The sequence below is a fragment of the Vipera berus genome (genome assembly GCF_964194415.1).
Source record: "Vipera berus genome assembly, chromosome: 2".
In the NCBI taxonomy this organism is placed as follows: Eukaryota; Metazoa; Chordata; class Lepidosauria; order Squamata; family Viperidae; genus Vipera; species Vipera berus.
This window is the reverse complement of record NC_138203.1, coordinates 50,179,256-50,202,020: the sequence shown is the minus strand read 5'-3', so window position 1 is coordinate 50,202,020 and position 22,765 is coordinate 50,179,256. Positions and strand designations below refer to the sequence as shown.

General features: G+C 37.6%; 1 protein-coding gene across 3 annotated transcripts in view; it reads left to right on the top strand.

The window, feature by feature from the left end:
* The window catches only part of EPB41L4A (erythrocyte membrane protein band 4.1 like 4A), a 101,830-nt gene that overhangs the window by 63,825 nt on the left and 15,240 nt on the right, over nucleotides 1-22,765 (top strand). For all 3 annotated transcript variants that reach the window (XM_081318741.1, XM_081318740.1, XM_081318742.1), the window contains 6 exons: nucleotides 71-134; nucleotides 5,585-5,676; nucleotides 9,035-9,112; nucleotides 15,591-15,712; nucleotides 20,791-20,881; nucleotides 22,272-22,355. In XM_081318741.1, coding sequence (XP_081174867.1) covers nucleotides 71-134; nucleotides 5,585-5,676; nucleotides 9,035-9,112; nucleotides 15,591-15,712; nucleotides 20,791-20,881; nucleotides 22,272-22,355 — 531 coding nt within the window. The remainder of the gene's footprint in view (nucleotides 1-70; nucleotides 135-5,584; nucleotides 5,677-9,034; nucleotides 9,113-15,590; nucleotides 15,713-20,790; nucleotides 20,882-22,271; nucleotides 22,356-22,765) is intronic.

The window sequence follows — 22,765 nt, the reverse complement described above, 5'->3', positions numbered from 1 at the left end:
TTCAATAGTTCCTGAATAAATTCATTTCTGTCTTAATGTATGTTTTGTTTTTTTAAAAAAAACATTTCAGGCCTAGAATTACCAGGGTCCACTTCAAAGAAGCTCACTTTGAACTTAGAGTTTTGGGAAAAGATGTAAGTTTATATTTTTGTAGTTTTAAATTAATTCTATTATGGAAGCAGTCAACTTTGTAAAAAGTGTGAAAACAATAAAAGGCATTAATAAGCTGGCTGGGTGATTGTGGGCCAGACCAATACACTTCACAGTTTAAGTGTTGTGGGGAAAATAAGAGGCAGGAATATTTACACTAACTTGAGTAGTAATAATAATAGTACAAAATAGTAGTAATAGTAGTAGTAATAATAGTAGTACAAAATAGGTAGGATATAGATCCAATAAATACAGAATATAATTAAATGTGAGATTTATTTCTGCAAAGGATTTATTTTGTAAACAACTATAAGTAGACAGGGATAGCAATTGGAATAGAAATTTCCATCACCAAACAGTGTGGTCAGAAAAGCATGACATCACATGACTACATTACTTAACAATGGCAATCACACCTTAAGCAAGTCTCAGGCAGTTCACTGGCAGGCAGCTATGTAAGGTGTTGGGCCAGGGATGGATGTTGCCAGGTAGAGTAGGTTATGTGAGTGGCCTGCGAGACATGGGAATGTGGAAAGCTGGAGGATGCAGTGGTTAGGCAAGGGAGGGCATGCAACGAATAGCTCCAGTGTGGTAGAGTCGGGATTGGCTATTTCCAGGCAGAGGAGAGTGCAAGAGATTTATGACCTTCCCTGTCTGCTTCCCCATTGATTTTGATTTTGGAAAGCCAGCAGGGAAGGTTGCAAACAGTGATCATGTGACCATGGGATATTGCAAGCCAATTGCCAAGTACCCAGATTGCGATAATGTGACTGCACTGTTCTGGGATGGCCAGAACTTCAAGGACAAGTAAGTCTCCTTTTTCAGCACTGTCATAACTTTATTATTACTATTAATGGAGAAAAGTTATAGAAAAAAAATTAGTGATACCCCCAGCTACTGTTCTTTTGTCTATCTCTTACACTTGAGGTGGGGCTTTCAAAGTAGTTATAATGTAGCCTTCCCTGACATGATAGTTATAATTCCAACACAAGAGAGCCAATTTAGTATTAAGATATCAGTCTAGAAACCAGTGAGTTCTAGTCTCGCCTTAGGCATGAAAACTAGGTGGGTGATTTTAGTTTAGGCCAGGGGTAGGCAACCTTGGCTCTTTTATGACTCATGGACTTCAACTCGTAGAATTCCTGAGCCAGCATGGCTCAGCATGGAAACCTCTCCCTTTCCCCTCAGCGTGGCTGGCTCAGGAATTCTGGGAGTTGAAGTCCACGAGTCATAAAAGAGCCAAGGTTGCCTACCTCTGGTTTAGGCAGTCGCTCTCTTTAACCCACAATATCATATATGGGTGACAAGCCAATCAATCAGTTCCAGTCACAGGTAAATGCTCTACATTCAGTTGATCCGAAAATGGACTTTGAACTTGCAGGAAAAAAACAGTAGGAAGAAGAGTGGTAATTCTAACACAACTGTTACAAAAGAGTGTTTGCACTGCCTGTGATGTCTATGTAAATGTAAGTAATGTCTGCATATATGAAAGTAAGGCAACTAATGTATTATATATGTATATAATAAATGTGCCTGTATGAGTGACGTGGTAGCCTAGAGGTGGAACTCTCACCTCACAATCAGGAGGCTGTGAATTCGATCCTAGATAGCAGCAGATTTTTCTCTATCTGGGCACAAAGAGAAAATATCTACTATCTACTGTGAGCTCCTCATAGGCATCAGCAAGGGCATCTGGCCAACGCTCAACTCCATTCAGTCACCCGACTCCACCCCAATGCAAGGGGTTGCAGGGTCATCACAAGAAAAAAATAGTGCCTGTATATGATGTGACTTTATTACTAATCCTGGTTAAAAGCATTCTAATTTTAATTAAGTGATGGAATTATATTGTTGTACTACAACTGGGATTGTATACTGTCCATCACAATAATTCAGTAATAAAGAAAGAGATAGGGACAGAGCCTGCCCAAAACCTTTTGGTATTGGAAACATTCTACAGAGAAAAGTTAGCTAGAGTGATAGTTGAGTCTTATTTTAAACGGCAGTGAGGTAGCATCCATATTTGGTGATTGTAAAATAAATAGAACAAATTGCTTGGCAATAGTAACTCGAGATCAAAAATTTCACTGTTATTCTTCCAAGATCTCCAATTTGTGGATGAGATGGATAAGAAACAAAGCAAATTTACCCAACAAATAACATAAAGTTTAAGAGAGTCTGTATCAAGGTGAATCAATAAATATCTGATACTTGGTATCTATGTAGCTTGCTGGGCTACATGGTGTAAAAGTGTTTTGTAATGACTTCCTTTCAGGACATTTCTTCAGCTTCCCAATCTAGCATGCAGTCCTGTTATTCTCAGTCATGTATTTACCAGGTTCATTCTTGTTAGCTTCCAACTTACCTTCCAACAAGATCAGCCAGGTACTGATACCTGCTGAAACATGTTTGGGTAAATGGACTCTCTAAAATTCAGTCCCAAGGGATAGAAAGTAGCAGTCACAGATGTGCTGTTGATAAATTACCAATTGAAGTGTAAGATGAAATTAGTTGGAGAGATTATCCCCAAAATACACTTAAAATTATGTGTAATATCTACAAGTTATTTTTTTAAAATGAAGTCGTTTTTTTAAGTCCTGTTGATTTATTTCAAGAATTTTATCTGCTTTTCAGCTGAAAACCTTACACAGCAGCTCATAAAGATCTGCTTTAAAAAAGAAACCTTTTACAAGCCTGCTGTCTAAAAACCAGAATATTTATTTATTTATTTATTATTTTATTGGATTTGTATACCGCCCTATTCCCGTAGGACTCAGGGCGGTTTACAGGGCAGTTAAAACCATGAATACAAAAAATTAAAAACAATTAAAACAATTAAATTAGATTCAAGCCCCAAGAGTAAATCTAAAACCCAGTTAAATTAACAACCCTACAGTCTGGACCAAACAGATCGAAGAGCCAAGTTTTCAGGTCCCGGCGAAATGAGCGAAGGTCGGGGGCAGTCCTAAGTTCTGTGGGTAGTTGGTTCCATAGGGCAGGCGCACCCACAGAGAACGCCCTTCCCCTGGGAATAACCCGCCGGCATTCATTAACCGGCGGTACCCTGAGAAGGCCCTCCCTGTGGGGGTGCACAGGATGATGGGAAGATGATGCCGGCAGCAGGTGTTCCCTTAGATAGTCCGGACCCAAGCCATTTAGGGCTTTATAGGTCATTACCAGCACCTTGAATCTTTATTCAAATATACACATTTGCACACACACACATAAAGAGATTGGGATAAGGCAGGAAGAAAGAAGCTCCTTTAAGCATTATTTCTGAATTAGAATACGTCTAGCTGCAAAAGAAAGAACTCCAGAACTGCAAATGTTTGAATCCTAGCTGAGCCAGTGGTCTGGCCTACATCCCTGAGGAAGGGAGCAGATCCATTAAGCTGTTTCTTTCCTCTGATTTTTTTCAATGGGATGACCCTGTTTCTCATTTCTCCTTTTGCAAAAGGAACATGTTAAAGGAACGCTGCTGAATGATAAGGTCTTTCAAATGTATTCAATTTTCTGCATTGATATGAATGTCCAAACTGCATCGCATCAGCTTTCCAAATCTATTTGGATTGTTTTGGAATAAAAAATTTTCCCATGAAATTCTAGTAGAAAATGTGGACTGAGCTATACTATCTTTAAATAATTACAGAACTGGTTAAACAGTTAGACACAGTTTCTTCTATATGTCAAGTGACTTCACAATAAGATGGAAGGAAATGTGAAGTGGCAATACTACAGGTCCTTGTTCTAGGCCCTGTATTGATCAACATATTTATAAATTACTTTGATGGATTACAAAATATGTTATCCAATTTGTTGACAGTAAAAAGCTAGAGGGAAATGCTAAGCATCTATTTTGTCAGTCTCAAAATACAGAATTTTGACAAGCTGGAACAATAGACAGAATCCACGAAGTAAAATTTTAATACTGTGTCCTTCATTTGAATAGGAAAAATCAAAAGGATAAGAGAGGTGTAACCATAATATTCAGCAGTAGATGTATAAAGGACCTGAATCTCTTGGTGACTCATGAGCTGAACCTGCGCCAATAGTGTATATGCACCTCCCCTCCACCTCCAAATAAAAGAAATCTAGGCTGAAATCAACAAAAATATAGTGTCAGAATTACCCATAAAAGTCATTGTTCTTCTCTGTCCTCTGTTGATCGTACCAAACCTACTGTATTGTTTCCAGTTCTGAGTAACACATTTCAGGAAAGCCAATTACAAATTAGAGTGTGATTTAACATCATATGCAAGGAGATGAGAACTTTGTTTCCTAATGTTTTCTGTTTGCTAGATTTAAAAAAAACAACCTCCATCATTCTAGCTACTATGTTGGAATTATACTTGAAGATCAAAGGCTTTGCCACCATTCTCATAACATGACTTGACAGGAAAACAGTACCCCATATTCTGACTTGAATTTGTTCATCTTTTAAGTCTTTCAATATACCAAAGAAGAAATGGTATGCTTGGGTTGGTAGAGGAGACTCCGTTCTTTTATTATCACTATGTGAGAGAATTTATTTCATAAAGTATATATAGTTTCTATTTCAAGTATCTTAGAATTTGAAGTAAAGGATGCAAATAGTATTTCAGGTGCACCCATTGATCTTATAATTCACAGTAGATTTATTTATTTTTCTTACTAGTGGGGCTAGAAGAATGATACTCAAGAAGGAAGTTAAATCCTGCAATCCTGTGTACTTTAAAAATAGTGTTTTATAGGGTCGTATAGAGGTTCTTCATTTTAAAAGTCAATCCGTTATAGTAAGATTGTTTTTATTCAAGTTTTAGATATAGCAGATATCTTTGGTTGTTGAAGGTACTCTAATTCTACTTACAATTTCTATGAATTAATTAAACTTATGTGATTGAAAGGGTAGTATTTTTTGTGCATGAATTCCCTTTTTTTAAAAAAATGTTTAGGACATCTTGTTGATAGAGGTGATTTTTGAAAAAAAGCCACAAACATTCTTCAGTAGTATTTTCTATACATCTCACAGTTAATAAACATGTATTTGGGATAATTTCTGCTAATACTGTATATTCTTCAGTGATTTTAGCATTACTTTTGTTGTAGGTCAGTCCTGTATCTTGGTACTCTATACAAAACAATTTGTAATTAAAGCAACTCTGGTACATCTATTTGGTTTCCAATTAATGAACCGAAGAAAAAGACAAATGCCTTACTAACAGTCAAAATGATTTAAGTAGTACTTGAGGTAGTAGCTGATCTTCCAAAGTAAAGTGATCAGAGTTCTACATATTATCAGTAGGCCTAACTTCAGTGAAATTCTCAATGACCACAAATGGTCCTTGATCTAGGCTAGACATGAAAAGTATATTTAGCACTCATGAGCTCAGGTTATTGAGTGCAATCCTTTTACATCAGAATGATCCCCATAATATTATCATCCTTTTCATTTCAGTGTAACGAAACTTCCTTCTTTTTTGAAGCACACAACAAAACTGCATGCAAGCATTTATGGAAATGTTGCGTAGAACAGCACACATTCTTCAGGTAGGTGAGCTGAAGCTCCAAGAAATCTGTTACTGAATGATGATAGTAAAAAAGACATATCTGAGCAGATTAGGGAAGATATATTTATCTAGAGTTTTAAAAGACAAGTATTTTGGATTCTTCTGTTTGTCTAGCTATGTTTAGGATAGGTGTGCCCATTTCATCAGACTGGTTTGGATACAAAAATAAGAATGGTAGATACGTAGCCACTGGATTTGGTCTGCAACTGCTCAGGCAAGCAATTTCCAATTTCTGTAATGGGTAGCTCTGCGATAGTGATTTTGCTTGACTTAATCTTTTTTTCCTGCTTGTCAGAGGTCCATTTTTTGTAACCCAAACTACCGAATTTCTTAGAGGGGTATTAGCACTCAGATATGAATGAATTTAAAAGAAAATACAGGTTATCTTTGGCTTGTGCCCACAATTGGACCCAGAAGTTCTATCACTAAGCAAGGCAGTTGCTAAAAGAGTCGTGCCTAATTTTACGACTTTCTGTCACAGTTGTTAAGTGAATCACTGCAGTTGTTAAGTAAATCACATCATTAAGTGAATCAGGCTTCCTCCATTGACTTTGCTTGTTGGAAGCTGGCTGGGAAAGTCGCAAATGGCCATCATGGATCCCAGGATGCTGCACCCATCATAAATTCATGCCGATTGCCAAGTGCCTGAATTTTTATCATGTGATTTGAGGATGCTGTGACAGTCTTAAGGGTGAGGACAAGTTGTAAGTCACATTTTTCAGTGTGGTTATAACTTTGAATGGTCACTAAATGAATGATTGTACTTGTAAGTTGAGGTCTACCTGTAGTTTATCACTGCTAGTTCCAATGGCAGGAAAATAATAACTCAATCTAGAAGTGTTTTCATAACAATATATAAGATCATGACAGTTTTATAATACTTAAGGAATTCTGTGCTTATGAATTGGTCTGATTTGTATTTGTAGAATTGTATTTGTAGAATTCTTTGAAACAAAAAGTTGAGGTCGGTTCTTATATTCTGTATTAATATTTATGTTATTTTGCCTTGTAGCTTATCATTAAAGTAGTCTTGTGCTGTTCTATTGAATTGAGTGATTCTTAAACTAATCTTCAATACAGCCATTAAGGCAGGACTTTTCTGAAATAGACAAGTACAGTGCCTTTTCTTCCCATTGTGGTCTGTTGTTGTAATTCAGAGAATCTTTGATCTTACACATTTGTCTCTAAAAGTTGTCACTAAGAGCTCATTTATATACTGACAGGAAGTAGGCTATGGTGAGCCCTGCAAGGTCCAGATAAGAAGCATAACTATGAGTACTAATTCTATTGTAAGCTTACCTTAATAGACTCTTGTAAGACTGATCTGAAAGTATTTCTTTTTTCCTTTTACTCCTCAGAAAACTAGAGGAGATCCCTTCTGAAACATTTCTCATACCCTCCCCCCTTCTGTAGACCGAGACACTTTTTACTTGCCAGTTGTCCAGTCTTGACCATTCTCTCTTATCTCCCAAGGTCATTCTGTGAGAAGAAGTTTGTATTCTGCCCCCCCCCCCCACACCTCCAGTTTTTTCTTGAAAATAAACATACATCTCTGCCATTGATATTCTCCCTTTCTAACTGCTTGCCTATAATTTTGACTTTAAACTCCAGTTGAAGAATCTTTCCCTTTGATGTGAACCAGTACATTGGGAAAAGGAACCACCAGCCTCCTTCCAGCCACGTCTGTGTTTTTCAATTAAACTATATATTAATAATAGCAATAGCATTTAGATTTATATACCGCTTCATGGTTCTTTTCAAACCTCTCTAAGTGGTTTGCAGGGTCAGCATATTGCCCCCAACAATCTGGGTCCACATTTTACTGACCTCAGAAGGATGAAGGCTAAGTCAAGCTTGAGCTGGTCAGGATTGAACTCCTGGCACTGGCAGAGTTAGCTTGCAATACTGCATTCTAACCACTGTGCCACCACAGCTCCTATAATGCCTGGATTTTACTGATCCAAATAATTAATAGGGATAGGCAAACAGATTGCTCCTGATAATAATGACTATCGTGTTTCCACCTCAAGAAGTTTTCTCTCTATTGCTGTCAAATTGCCCTGAAATGGCATATTCTATGGAGGGAAAAGAGAAGAAAGAAATATGACTGCAGGTCCATCATCCCAAATCTGGAATACATAACAGAAGCAGCTAGTGCAGGGGTGTCAAACTCAATTTCATTGAGGGCCGCATCAGCATTGCGGTTGCCCTCAGGGGGCCGGGTGGGTATGGCCAGGGTGGGTGTGGCCTACTGGGTGGGCGTGGCTAGAGTGCGTATGGCCTACTGGGTGGGCGTGGCCAGCTCTACATCGTTCGCATCAAGGGTGCCTATGGGGGCCTGGGCAGGAGTGGGACAGATCTGAGGGTCTCTGGCAGAAGGAGGGTCTCTGGGCCAGGGCCAAGGCAGTGGGGGCCGTTCCCTCACTGTTTCCAGGATGGCTTCACGGGCCACATGAAACCACTTCGCGGGCCGGATCCGGCCCCCGGGCCTTGTGTTTGACATGTCTGAGCTAGTGGGAAGGCTTTATTTCAGTCCTGAAGAAACACAGGGACTGTAGTCTCAGTTCTGGCCCAAGAAAACCAGGAGCCATCTCTGTGGAAATATACTGCCAAGGATCTGACCTATAATGGACTTGTAGTTAATTGATTACTTTAGAGTAAGGTTTGCTAGTGATGGCAAACAAAGAGCAATGCACAAGAGTCTCTTCTCTTAAGAGAAAAATGACCTTGAGGTTTCTTTGGGCTACCCTCAAAAAACATCCCCAGTGCAGATTTCCCCTTCTTCAATCTTGTTAAGTTATCCCTGTGCCTTTCTCAGCGTACCATATATTCAGCATCCAAACCACAGCTTATTGATATTTCTTTGGGGGAAGTGAAAATGGGCGATGTTTTAAAAATTAATATTTGTACGGATAGAACTTTAAAAAAATCTATGTGATTTCCAGCTCCCAAAGGAAAAAAAACACTGCAGTGAAAAATCGCCCTTCCATTATCATTGGGAGGAGATGGGAGGGCTGCTGGTCACTTTGATAGCCACAGTGAAAATGGCCATGGAAGTGCAAAGCCTGCCAGTAGGATGGAAGATCTTGCAGTGGGCCAATTGCATCTGAGCACATCACCAATAAACTTGTGGGCAAAGTTCTTGAAATAATCAAGCTTTGAAAGCAGAGTATCTCAGACCAGCTTCGGCTGGTAGGAAGTTGGTGACAAAATGGAGCGCTGATTCTGAGGATGTCCTCAGTAGTACTATAGAATGAGACTACATGCAATCTATATTTTCTTTTATTTGTGGCTAGTTCTATAAGGACAAATGTACTATGTGTTTTAAATTGAAACAGAATGCCAGAAAATGAATCTAATTCTCTATCAAGAAAACTTGGCAAACTTGGATCTCTTGGTTATAAACATCGATACAGGTAAGAATAAGATAATATTACTATTGTGACTTGAAGCTTTAATTTCAGGATGCATTTATGTGTCTTTTTTCTTTGTTCATGGAATCTTAAATTTTAGGTATTGTGTGCTGTGATTTTCTATCCCTTTTTTGAGACAGGTATTATAAGCACAGCTTTAAAAAGATTTGAGGAACTCATCTCTAGCCTTTTATTAAAATTACAGCTGCAGAGTTTGTAAAAATGAAACCTGAAATATGCTTTAATGTTTTAAGAGTTCTGTTTATAATGTATACTTTGCTTGCTGATTCTAGTGGCATGTGGTAACTTATTTGAGTCAAGATTTACTCCTGGCAATTTTACAGATATTTTGAAGAGGTTTTTTTTAAAAAGCAACTGTATGAAAATAAGTTACTATTGTCTTCAAGGATTTTTCTCCAAATTTTGCTGTCTAACTTACATCTCTGGAACATCTTGGTATTAACCAATTTCTTGCTACAGTTGTTAAGCGAATCCTTGCAGTTGTTGAATTAGTAACATGGTTGTTAAGTGAATCTGGCTTCTCCATTGACTTTGCTTGTCAGAAGGTCACAAAAGATGATCAAATGACCCCGGGACGCTACAACTGTAAAAAATATGAGTGAATTGCTAAGATCTGAATTTTGATCACCTGACCACAGGGATGCTGCAGGGGTTGTGAAAAACGGTTATAAGTCACTCTTTTTAGTGCTGTTGTAACTCTGAACAGTCACTAAATGAACTGTTGTAAGTCAGGGATCACCCCTAAGCTGAAGTTGCTTTTATGTATCTAAGGCAATGGTGTGTATTTGTCAACCGGAGAAAGAAACTAAAAGAAATATTTTTAATATTTAATAAATATTTAATAAACCACAATGAATGGATCTGATTTAGCACAATTGACATGCACAGCTTTGAATACTTGGTAGAAGTGTTATGTTCTACGTGAAAACAATTTGACTTTTATTTATAGCAAGCTTATACAGGCGTTTGAGGAGGAAAAAGTACAAGAATAATTAAACAAGTAGTGACATTTCTGTTTTTAAGGATGGAGTAGCAAAGATTTTTTAACAAGAGCAAATAAGCAGCTTTCTACAAAGAGAAAACCCAATGGACAAGGGTGATGATTAAAAAAAATAGAGCTGGAGAACCCCAGTGTGGCCCAAAGGGCAGAGATGTGAAAAGAGATAGGTAGGTGGAGGGAGCTGAAGACAGTCCTTTACCTTAGTGAACGTCAGGGCTTGGAAGGATCAAGCATGTTAGGGATTGGGGTGGATCCTCAACAAATGACCAGTGGAATTCAGTTAACGGCAGCAATGGGGTAATGCTGGGATTGCTGTCACTAAGCAATGCAGTCATGTGACATCATACTTTATGATCATATTCCTTAGCAATGGAAATTTAGGTCCCAGTTGTGGTTTTAAGTCAACAACTACCTGTAACCCTTTCTGCTAAAATAAATATTTGTTGTTGTTGTTGTTAGTTGCGAAGTCGTGTCTGACCCATCACTACCCCATGGACAATGTTCCTCCAGGCCTTCCTGTCTTCTACCATCTTCTGGAGTCCATTTAAGCTCACGCCTACTGCTTCAGTGACTCCATCCAGCCACCTCATTCTCTGTGGTCCCTTTCTTCTCTTGCCCTCAACCTTTCCCAGCATTAGGCTCTTCTCCAATGAGTCCTTCCTTCTCATTAGGTGACCAAAGTATTTGAGTTTCAACTTTAGGATCTGACCTTCTAAAGAGCAGTCAGAGTTGATCCCCTCTAGGACTGACCAGTTTGATCGCCTTGCAGTCCAAGGGACTCACAGGAGTCTTCTCCAGCACCATAGTTCAAAGGCTTCAATTTGACGCTCAGCCTTTCTTATGGTCCAACTTTCACAGCCATTCATTGCAACTGGGAAGACCATAGCCTTGACTACGCACTATTGTTGGCAGGGTGATGTCTCTGCTTTTTAGTGTAAAATAAATATATATAGGGACAAATTACAAATGTGAGGCTAAGACTGGTCACAGCGACCTATTTCAGATTTAAATGCTTTTAGAAGGAAGCTATGCAATTCTCTTCCTCCTCCTTTTCTCTTTCTCTCATTATAATCCTCCTCCCACACATCCACCCACTCCTCCCCCCCACACACACTTAGTGTTGGAGGTTTGGCATTTATTTTGCTCAATAATTAAAGTTAACAAGCAAAGCAGATAATTTAGAAAACAGGTATGACAGTGTTGCCTATTGGGAAACTCCAATTAAAATATTCCCTGGACACTTGTTAATACATTTTAAATTAAACAATAATATCCTTTTTTAAAATAGAATTAAAGGATGTTAAGTCTAATTCATGCTTGCTGTATAACTCAGATTTAAATCAAATACACTATAAATAAAAATGTATGTGACAAATTATATATATATATGTCAATCCATGATGCAAGGTATAATGTATAGCTCTCCCCATCAAGGATATGCACATATCTCAGTAACTGCAGAGTGTTTTTGATGTTCTTTTTTGTTTAATTGTAGTTTTAATTGTTAGATAAATCCAGCTGGATGTTTTTCACGCATTCTATAGCATTCTATGTTTCGGCAACTGAGAATTATTACTAACAAAGTTAAATTTTGCAAGAAAATTTAAGAACAAAGCTTTATAAAGCCTTGAGTTTGTTTTATTTTACCTGAAAAGGTTATTAGATCAGATATGCAACAATGTGGAAAAGCACATATTAACAGTAAAATGTCTCTTTGTTCTAATCTAAACTGTTTTTGTAAAGTATTTTCAGAACACATTGTTCATCATTTGAATTCTGAAATTCTTGTAAGTTTTCCTTACATTAAGAGACTAAATGTTGAATCTGGGCACTATAATTGACATTTATTTTGCTAACTAATTTGTGTGTGGAGCCAATGTTGTAAATACAGCTTGTGCAGAAAGTGGAGGTCTGTTCACTGCATCTGGTGTGAAAACATTAATCTGTACCAAAGCAGCTCCACTTCTTGACTATTAGCCACTTAGTCAAATTCAAGGTTTTGTTTTGGTTGGTAATAATATCTATTAGATTGCTATTCCAGGCCTGATTTTTTTATATGCTTGATTTGTACACATCATGTTAGATCGGGGGTTAAAACTGGCCAGCTTCACTCGATTTCTGTGGTTCACAGAGTCTCAGTCTGCTGATTGCTAAGCCCATTGATTTGAAGATATTTTAGGATAGAAAGGATTGGTCAGATAGAAATTGCAAATTGAAGTTTTCCTGTAGGAGTCTGTCTGCTGCCAATAGCCTATAGCCTTTCTGGTGGTCCCGAGTTACCATGGCCAGCATCTCCCACCCTTGGCCAGACAGTTTATTATTGCTGGGAGTTGTGATTCTTTATCATAAGAAGCTTCTTAGACTATATACATAAATATGATAATCAAAAGTAAATGATAATTTCCCATTATGGCCTCTTGGTTAATGAACTAGTCTTTGTACTGCTAAGCTCAGTGTCTTACACAGTCATCTGACAATAATGCACAAGTGGGCCTTCTTTTCAATAGAATTTGTTTGGAACTTTGCTCAGAATATAGCAGGTGCTTCCTCTAGTTTGTTTTAAGTGTCTGCTGATACTTATGACCCAGACAGCCTTGTCTGTCTGAATTCATTCCCCTTTTCCCACTTTATAGATTTTTTTTCCAGTTAAATGCTTTGTATACCATTTTGAGATGCAGTAGACACCATGCAAATGAATTACATTATAAATTAAAAAATAAGAAAATAATTATTGATGGCTGTTTCTTTTCCCTTCTTGCTTTTAAAAATTTATCTTGAAAATTTTGAAGGGTTGACACATTCTAAAACTACCTCACTGGTCTGGATCAGTTTTGGTTTTAGTTATTTTAAAAGAAATACAGAGAGCATACTGTCTCTCCCTTATTATTTATGGATTAGATAATATATCACTATTGAAACTTAATATGTGTATATATTGCAATAAAGTAGGCATTTGGGATTGCTAAATAGTTTAGTTAACTGTACATACTTTTAAATTGGATAAATATACTTTCTGGAAGTAAATGATAAAGCAGATTAGTATAATTTATGATGGAATCTCTGTATTTTTTCCTATTAGTGAATTAGGACTTTCTTTGTGAAATTTTTATAATTATTAATACACATTTTAGTAAAATAAATAGTCAAAGAAATTATTCTAGGAAATAAAGTCAGGATACTCAAAAGAATGTTTCTGTATTTAGGCCCTTAACACAAGAGGCACTTTATGTAGATTCTTTGATAACTGTCTAAAAGAAAGTAACAAATAGAGAAAAAAGTAGAAGCATTTAACAGAATTATGAATAATATTGTACAGCCAGCTCTATAAACAGAAATATTGGGACCTCAAATAAGGTCCCCTAGGGAAGCGAGCTAGTTTTGTTGCTACTTAAGTGGAGTAATCCAAGGGTACCTTTAAGCAGAAGTTAAACATGAGCAGAGTGTGAGATGGAGAATCGGAGTGTGAGATGGAGAATCCAAGTGACAGAACTCTTCAGCAAGGTAGCAGGTTTCGTTGTTATTACCTTATTTGGTTACAAACAAGTGCCATCTCATTGATTCACGTGGCAGGAAAATAAATGACTCCATTACTTGTTCTGGCATAGCTTTCTGTTCTTCCAGAACTATGCCAGAGGACTTTGGGTCCCAGGGAGCCCCATTCTCTCCCAGCATATTCCCTTTGCCTTCTGTTTGGCACCAGAGGTCTATCCATAGACACACGGAGAAAGCTTCTAAAATCAAACCACCATTTCTGAAGGCAGACCTCCGAATTCTTGAATCTTGGAAAGCATATCTCTAAGACACTCTCATAGATATCCTAGTGCAGACATGTCAAACACAAGGCCCGGGGGCCGGATCTGGCCCGCGAAGTGGTTTCATGTGGCCCGTGAAGCCATCCTGGAAACAGTGAGGGAACGGTCCCCACTGCCTTGGCCCTGGCCCAGAGACCCTCCTTCTGTGTCACTCCTGCCCAGGCCCCCATAGGCACCCTTGATGCGAACGATGTACAGCTGGCCATGCCCACCCAGTAGGCCATACACACTCTAACCACGCCCACCCAATAGGCCATGCCCACCCTGGCCATACCCACCCGGCCCCCTGAGGGCAACCGCAATGCTGATGCGGCCCTCAATGAAATTGAGTTTGACACCCCTGTCCTAGTGCATCAGTCTAAATTGATTATTATGAAATGGAAATTGGGAATGGCATAGCAGTTTGTCTTTCAGAATGAAGAGGAGCCACACCTACTGATATTCCACTTGTATATCTTTTTGCCCAGCTGAATGGCAGTTTCTAGGTAACCTTGACTGATCTTGGTAGGCTGGACTAGGAAGTCAAGGAAATATCTTGGAAGAAGGCAACAAATCATTTTTCTATTGGTGCCAAGGAAACTACATAGTAATTGCTTCAGTCTGCTTTGCAACATGTTGATGTGGATACATAGTTGTGTCTAAAGGCATAGTTACCACTAGAAAAGAAAGCAAGGTTAAGGGTAAAGTACTGTGAGAAATGAGGTTTGAATGCCATGAGAGTAAATTGGACTGGTTATGGAAATCACTAGGGTGGGTAAACAGTTTCTACTCTTGGAAACAGTCATAGTTTAAAATTCATCATACTAGTGTCTTGCTTGCGATAAAAGCTTGTGGTCCTAAGCTCACATGTCAGATTTGGTTGAACTTGAAGACAGGCTTTTACCAAGTGACCAACTGTAGCATGCACAAACAAAGTGAAGATCAGGCATTGGATTAAATAAGTGAAGCAGGGGACTTCATATTGTATTAAACAGTAATTGTTGGGTTGAGATTAGTTTGTTAGGTCTTAGAAGTTGATTAGGATGAAAGAGCTTTTTGTAGATATACACATCAGCTTTTGGAAGACGATTGCAGTGAAGATGGTAACTTTAGTCTAAAGGCACTTTATAGGCACCTTGTTCCATGAATCCTACTCTGTTCGATTAAGTTTTGAAAGCTCTACTGCATACTAGGTGAAATGTTGCATTCTTCAAAATGTATAGACAATACAAACACAATGGCAAAATAATCTAGTATTTCTAGGGGTAAAGGATGGCAGCAAAGACTCAACGAAATTGTCTGGTTTTTGTCTGTAACAGCTCACTCTATTCCTCTTAGAAAAATACTTTTGAATACCTGCTGTTATGGACGTAGTTGAGAAAAAGAAAAGACTAAAGAAGCATAAAACATGAAATCTGTGTGCTTTTTCAATACCATGTACGTCATAAAAGAATGTGAAAGAGATAGAAGTGCTTTATACCAAATTGGGAAACTGTAACAGAAAGCCTTAAAATGGCAGGCCAACTGGGCATATTTTTTAATTTTATTTGCTTAGCTCTTCCTGATACTTAAATCTTTTATTTCAATTAAAATCCCCCCAAAAAACTAGGCATAAATTGCAATGCTTTACTTGGTAGTTTTCAGTTAACTTATTTGTTGCATTTTCTAGTGGGAAGACAGCTTTGCAGATGTATAAAGACATTTCTGTCCAGCTCCCTCGACCCAACCAAACAGTTGAAAGAAGTCGCAGTAAGACATATCCAAAAAGAACATCAAAAGTACAACAATTTGGTAAGAAATGTTAGAGCTCCTGTTTGAGTTAGAAACTCAGCAAAGGGAAGGATACAGAGGAAAAGCTAAAAAATTTACAGCACATGAAATTTGTAGATGTTTCTGAATGCATGCCTCTGGATTTAGCAGTAGCATAGAAGCTACTAATCTCTCCTTCTCTAGTGCTGTTATTGCTATAGTCAGATCAAAGCTGCTCCAAGCAATCCGTGGCCCATTGAATCAAAATTTCTCTTACATTTTATATTGTGGCCTAATCTTCATAGCTATCAGATGGGAAACCAAAATGATCATCAGACTGAAATTGACATATTGGCTTCATTGGTCATAAATACCTCGGGGACCACCTGCTGCCGGCGTCAACTTCCCTCCGCCCTGTGCGTTCCCACAGAGAGGGCCTCCTCAGGGTGCCACCGGTCAGAGAATGTCGGCTGGTGACCCCCAGGGGGAGGGCCTTCTCTGTGGGCGCTCCGGCTTTATGGAATCAGCTGCCGGTGGAGCTCCGGACGGCACCTGACCTTCGCTCCTTCCGACGCGGTCTGAAGACCCATCTATTTGTACAAGCTGGCCTGGCCTGATGGGGATATGTTGGGGTCTTAATAGGATTTTTAATGGGGATTTTTATATTGTATATTGTTACCGACTGTTTTAACTGGGCTATTATTTAATTCTTTTTTAATTTTTGTATCTTGTATTTTTATGTATGCCCTGTTCACCGCCCTGAGTCCTTTGGGAGAAGGGCGGTATACAAATACAATAAAACCTAAACCTAAACCTAAATAGTGCTTACTGGACCAGTCAGACCTATTCACTATCTGCATTTTTGTAGATTAAAACAATATCAGTCTCACATTTGTCTAAATCACAGGCCTTCTCTTACAAAGTGTAAATTTCCAAATTGCTGCAAATTTGTAAAATATGAAAAGATTTTAAAATGTCACCAGTGGCATAAATCTAAACCATCTTCATAGTGTGGAGAATTAAACACATCTTCCATATTGCAAAGATGTATATCAAATTAATGGAGTAAATATATTTTATTAGTGTTGGATGCTGTAAAAGTAGTACAATAAGGCTACTTTCAATTTATCGTGTAGGATATATATGCCATTCAATTCTTTCCAAAGGTTCAGTTGTTAATAGAGCTTTGACAAGCAATTCTCAGTCTTGTAATACAATCCTTATTTATACTGGCTGCTTTATATTTAATTGTTTAAAATAAATCATATCCATTTGGAGCCTTTCCAATTTTTTGGTATGCAATTTATAAATTGTAGCCATTTACAAATTAAGCCACAAGTATTTATATAAATAAATGGAAAAATATTCTTTGCAACCGTTATGGTATGTGGAACTGAGAAAAGAATATTGTATTTTTGAATGACTCCTGGAAGGCTCTTTTTTCTAATACTTTGCATTTATCAAGCTATAAAGAAAGCAAACTCTCCTCTTTATGCTATGTCTCATTTACCATTTTTTTAGTTTCATACTTAGTAAAACAATATTTGTCGTCTACTAATAAAAATGACGCGGTGGCTCAGTGGGTTAGGACGCTGAGCTTGTCGATCAGAAGGTCGGCAGTTTGGTGGGTCGAATCCCGAGTGCCGCGTAGCAGAGTGAGCGCCTGTTACTCGTCCCAGCTCCTGCCAACCTAGCAGTTTGAAAGCACGTAAAAATGCAAGTAGAAAAATAGGGACCACTACGGTGGGAAGGTAACAGCGTTCCGTGCGCCTTTGGCGTCTAGTCATGCCAGCCACATGACCACAGAGACGTCCTCGGACAAGCGCTGGCTCTTAGGCTTTGAAACGGAGATGAGCACCGGCCCCTAGAGTTGGAAACGACTAGCACACATGTGCGGGGGAACCTTTACCTTTTAATAAAAATGAATCCATTTAATTGTTTTTGCCATTTAGTGTATTTTGTGAATAGTTTGCTAAAAATATAAAATTAAAGCTGACTTGGTTGTAGAGCTTCTCCCGTTGACTGACTGTAACTCATCTCACCTCCGATGAATGGTTCAGCTAGCTGAGCTTTTGGAAAGTTGGAATTCAGCTATGTCTAGAGGGGAAAAATTTGTTTAGCCCAGCACTAGAGAAACCTTTTAGTTTTCTTGTAAGAAATTTAAGAAATTAGTGATATTATTTAAAGACCCCTTTAAAGCTAAAATATAATATACACAGTTTTTAAAATATACACATTTATTTCCCTTTTCTGAGGAATAAAGTCAAGTATATTGTTTGAACAGAATTTTTAATATGCCTGACTCTTATTATGTACCTAATAAAATTATTATTAGTATTTACTATTTTTATTCAGTATGAGCTTGTAAATCCCATTTTACAGGAAGATTAACTATTTCTAAAACCGAGGTTGATAAAAAGAAAGTTAAGAGAGCAAAAAGAAAAGTGTGAGATCTACGTTTGTAGGATTTCTGGAGGAAGAAAAGGCAGATTTAAGATAGTTCTGTGAAAAGCAGAACTGACAACTGCAGGAAAGTATGAAGAGCAGGCCATTAGATCAGCTCTTCAAACCTCTCCAGATAAGGAGAGCACTTGAAATCACTTACAACATTTAAGTTTGCATACTTCCTTTTCTTGTCATTTTCAGAAAGTGTTTGTTAACTGTATCTTTTATCAATACGTTTGATAACAACGAGCGACCCTTTTACTTGTTAGCAAAATCCTCAGTTTAATAATGATTTGTTCAGAGACTGTTTGAAATTATGTTGCTGCTGCAAAATGGATTTATGACCCATGCCCAAATAATATGGCATTGCAGCATACCCATAGTTGCGTTATAAAAATGTGGCCACTTGGCAGCTTGCCTGCTCTTACAAACACAGAAACAGTGCAACTCGCCCACTCACCTATCTCTTCCCCCGATCTCTTCCCTTTTGGCCACCCTGCACAGTGGCATTTTTGGGCAGGAGTTGAGGATGAAGTAGAGGCTCAGGGCTTTCAGCAGTCTCGGCCAGCTGCCCCCAGGCCTCTATTCAGCCCCAGCACTGCCTCTGCCACTGAGAAGGGCCACCAGAACAGCAGCCGTTATTTTGATGCAGCTTCTTTTTTTATTTGTATGATAATATGTGGATTTTTATAGCTGGTAATACTGTATTTTTAAATTTAAATATAATATTTAACTATATTAATTAGCCCAGAGGTGGCTGGGCTACATGCAGAAAAATTTCGCAAAATTTAATTCTGTCAGCATCAAAAAGGGAGAGAAAAAAAAGAACCTTTTAAGTCATCTAGCCAAACCAGTTGGCTGTTCCAAAGTCACTGTTTTGAGCATATTGTAAGTATCTGGGTTGTGGGAATAAGTACCTTTTTATTAAGCAACATTAACGTTTTTAAACAAGTTTTAAGAAAACAAAATGGGACTTGCACAAAATGTGGCATATGCTGCTTGTATCAGGGGTACAGAACCATAGCTAATCAGTATGTATAAGCAATACATTTTCCTCCATCACACATTTCTTTTCCAATCAATAATCCAATCAATAAGTTTTCAGATTGGACTAAGCCAATTTGTTTCATTTTAGCTGAACATATTGTACAAATGCAGCCAATTAAACACTGTGGCTTAGGTGATATAGTAACATAGCCACTTTCTGGCTTTTGACCATGACTGATTTCTACTTTTAGGACTTTTTTTTAATTTGATAGTTTTGGAGATTTAAATACTTAGACAAATTTTAGACTGTGTGTATTAATACTTTGATTATTTATTTAAATTTGTTTGCTCCCCAAATCCAGTGGCCTGTCTTTCTATTGCCACTCCATCTATTGCCATTATTATCCATCAGATAATAGTTTTAGTAACTATCTTTGGGGGGGTGGGTTAGTAATTAATCACTTTGGACAACTTATCTATTAGATGTCTTATCCTGAAATATATACTGCTCAAAAAATAAAGGGAACACAAAATAAGACATCCTACTATTAAATACAGTACGTTGTGTTGTTTAAGTGTTCCCTTTATTTTTTTGAGCAGTATATATTTTGTACCTTTCTGGAAATTTATGTGCAACTTTTTCATACTCATGCCTCTTTGAAATGACTTTGGGTATTTACTAAATGACTTTTTGAAACTGTACCAAGTGAAGTGTTTTTTTCTTAATGATCCAGAAAGGTAGGCATTATACAATAAAGATGTGCCCTGTGAATTACAATATTTCAGTCAATACTCTATAGCAGTGACAGCAAACCTTTTAGAGACCGAGTGCCCAAACTGCAACCCAGAACCCACTTACGTATTGTCGGGTGCCGGGTGGGGCATGGCCCATTGGGGTGGGTGTGGCCCACGGTGGGCATGACTGTGGCAGTAATGGCAGACTAGGTGGAACTAAAAAGTTCAATCAATCAATTCCAACTTTGTGAGATCTTTTTTTCCCCGCGAGTTGAAATTGATTGAATCTTTTTTTTTTGCACACGGCAGCGGAGGCCTAAAGCAAAAAGGTTTTATAAAACCCAGCGGAAAACCTAGGATTGGGGCAATGGCACGCGTGCCCACAGAGAGGGCTCTGCGTGCCACTTGTGGCACACGTGCCATAGGTTCACCACCACGGCTCTGTAGGGCTGAAACAAGGTTCCTAACACCATGTGCAACATTATATGCATAAAAGAACCTTTTACGTAGTGTCCAGATACTTTTTAAAAATCTAATTCAAATTTTTACATATTCAGTTATTATTGTTATTTTTGTGTTCTCCCTATTGTTACAATGCTGAAGCGTTTAGTTTATAAATACTATTTTTCTATTGGAAAGATTGCTTCTTATGGGAGAAATGGAAAAAATTATGTCGCATAAGTACTGAGTGTTTTTTTTTATTGAAGCATTATGTAGCAGAAAAAGGCTATCTTTGCTGGTATTTTTGAAATATCAGTAGTTTAGGTTTTAATTGAAAAGCCATTGTGTTGGCTAAATTGAGATGATTGCATAACAAATATATATATAAAACAGTTGTGATCTTAAAGAGATTGAGAATATAATTAAATGAAAATATATAGTAAAAGATATATCCCAAAGTGCAAGAGAATACTAACAGTTTGAAATATTAGACATTTTCTTTTTCATTTCAGGGTCACATTGTACAAGTCAGGTTATTACATACAAAGAAAGTGGAGAAAATGAAGAAAGAACCAAAATTATTGCTCCATCACCAATTAAAAGGTACTGCTAAAATAAGTGGGGGGGGGAAATGGTATCATCAGCATCTGGCAATCTAAAGCTAAAAAAAATGACCCTTTGATTTCTTTTTAAGAAAATTAACTTGATATTAGGTTTAACATAAACCTTTTTTGGATTTAGAAAATCTTAAGTGGGGGGTGAGGGTTAATAGACATATTGGATGCTTATGAATAAAACTGAAATAATTATTTTAATTACAATCAGAATAAGAATTATAGCAGAATTAATGCAAGAAGAAATAGGATAAAGTTTCATTTTTTGTTCCTATGCCCATTTATTTATAAAACAGTTGGCACCCTTTCTATATACTTTATAATGAAGACACAAATCAGATTTCTAAATGCAACCATAGAATTTCACACAGTTTTTTTTTATCTGATTAAATATTTGTTTGGCTGAAGATCATTTGGGGCCTTCAATATGATATATCATATTGTGGAATAATATAAGAGCAAGAATCAAAGAATTTACGTTTGCTTTCAAGAAACAGGCAGAATTATATGAAAAGTAGAAAAACCTTCATTAGGTATAGGAAAAAGTAGATAGAAAACAGAATAGAAAATAGAAATAGTGAAGTTATAATGGGGGGAAAAGAGTCCACGTGGTTCTGTCTTCCTTGAAAAGGGGGAGGTATGCCTTCTTCATGAAGCAGTGAATAGACCCAACAGTTTCGGATAATGTCTTCCCTTTTCAGTGAAAATTGTTGAGAAAGTGGTCTGTTTGCATCTTCAGAGACCCTGAAGGAAGTGGATTATCTGGAGCCCTTCCAATTAGGGCTCAGGCTGGATAGTATGGAGACAGTATTGATTGCATTTATAATGACATCTGGAGAAGCAGATTAATGGTGATGCAACTGTCTTGGTTCTCTCAGCAATCTTTAAGACCATTGATCTTGTCTTTTCTGTTTCTGCCTGTCTATATATGGGTGCACATCTCAGCTCCAGATGCCTAGCTTTCATTCTAACAATGACAATAGTCTAGTTTGGATTATACTTACGTAGCCTATTGCGTGCAAGAGAGTGACTGCTCACCCAATCTATCCTACTACATTATCAAAATCCTAAAAAAAAGTGACAAAGTTTGCAAAGATGACTTAAACAAATTAAAAGCGTACATATAAAATAGATTGCATGGGTTGTTCTGCTTCACACTGATGTACGGTATAAAAAAATGTATAGTGTTTTGTATCACTTGAACAGCCATTTCAGCTTGAACAATATCTACACTTGAACAGTCCTCAAGATAATTGTGACAAAAGTGGTTCATTATGAAAATTCCCTAGAAATAAATATCTAAGCTTGTGACGTGAGATTTATGTTTACTTATTTCCACAGGTTGATAGTTCTAAATTCATTTTTTTTATGCTTACCAGTTTTAAAAAGTTAAGAAATGAAAGCAGCCCAGAAACCCAAAGAAGTAAAACCAGTGCACCATGGGAAGAAAACTGTCCTCAAAGGTAAGCTTGTGTTTTGAACAAAGTATACACATGGTGTTAGAAGTAATTTGCAGGTAGTCTGCTTAGATTAAACGATTGCTTAGATTAAGGTCAGTCTGAATCTTTACTAAATCCAAACTGAAGACATTGCTTGACATTAGTTGACAGGTCCTGATTTGCTTCAGCCCATTGTTTCTGAGCTTACAAACAAATTCACTTTTTCTTTGTTTCTGCATTGTCTAACTTCTCAGATTTAAACTGCTCTTGAATTTTCTCAAACAATAATCGCTGACATTCTTCCTGGCAGTGAATCTTTAGCAGAGCAACTCCTCCTTTATCTAGAGTTCTTTCCATACCAGAGTGCTTATATCTTTTGCAAAGAGAAAGGGGGGGGGGAACCCAACATCCTTATGAAATCTCAGTAAACATTG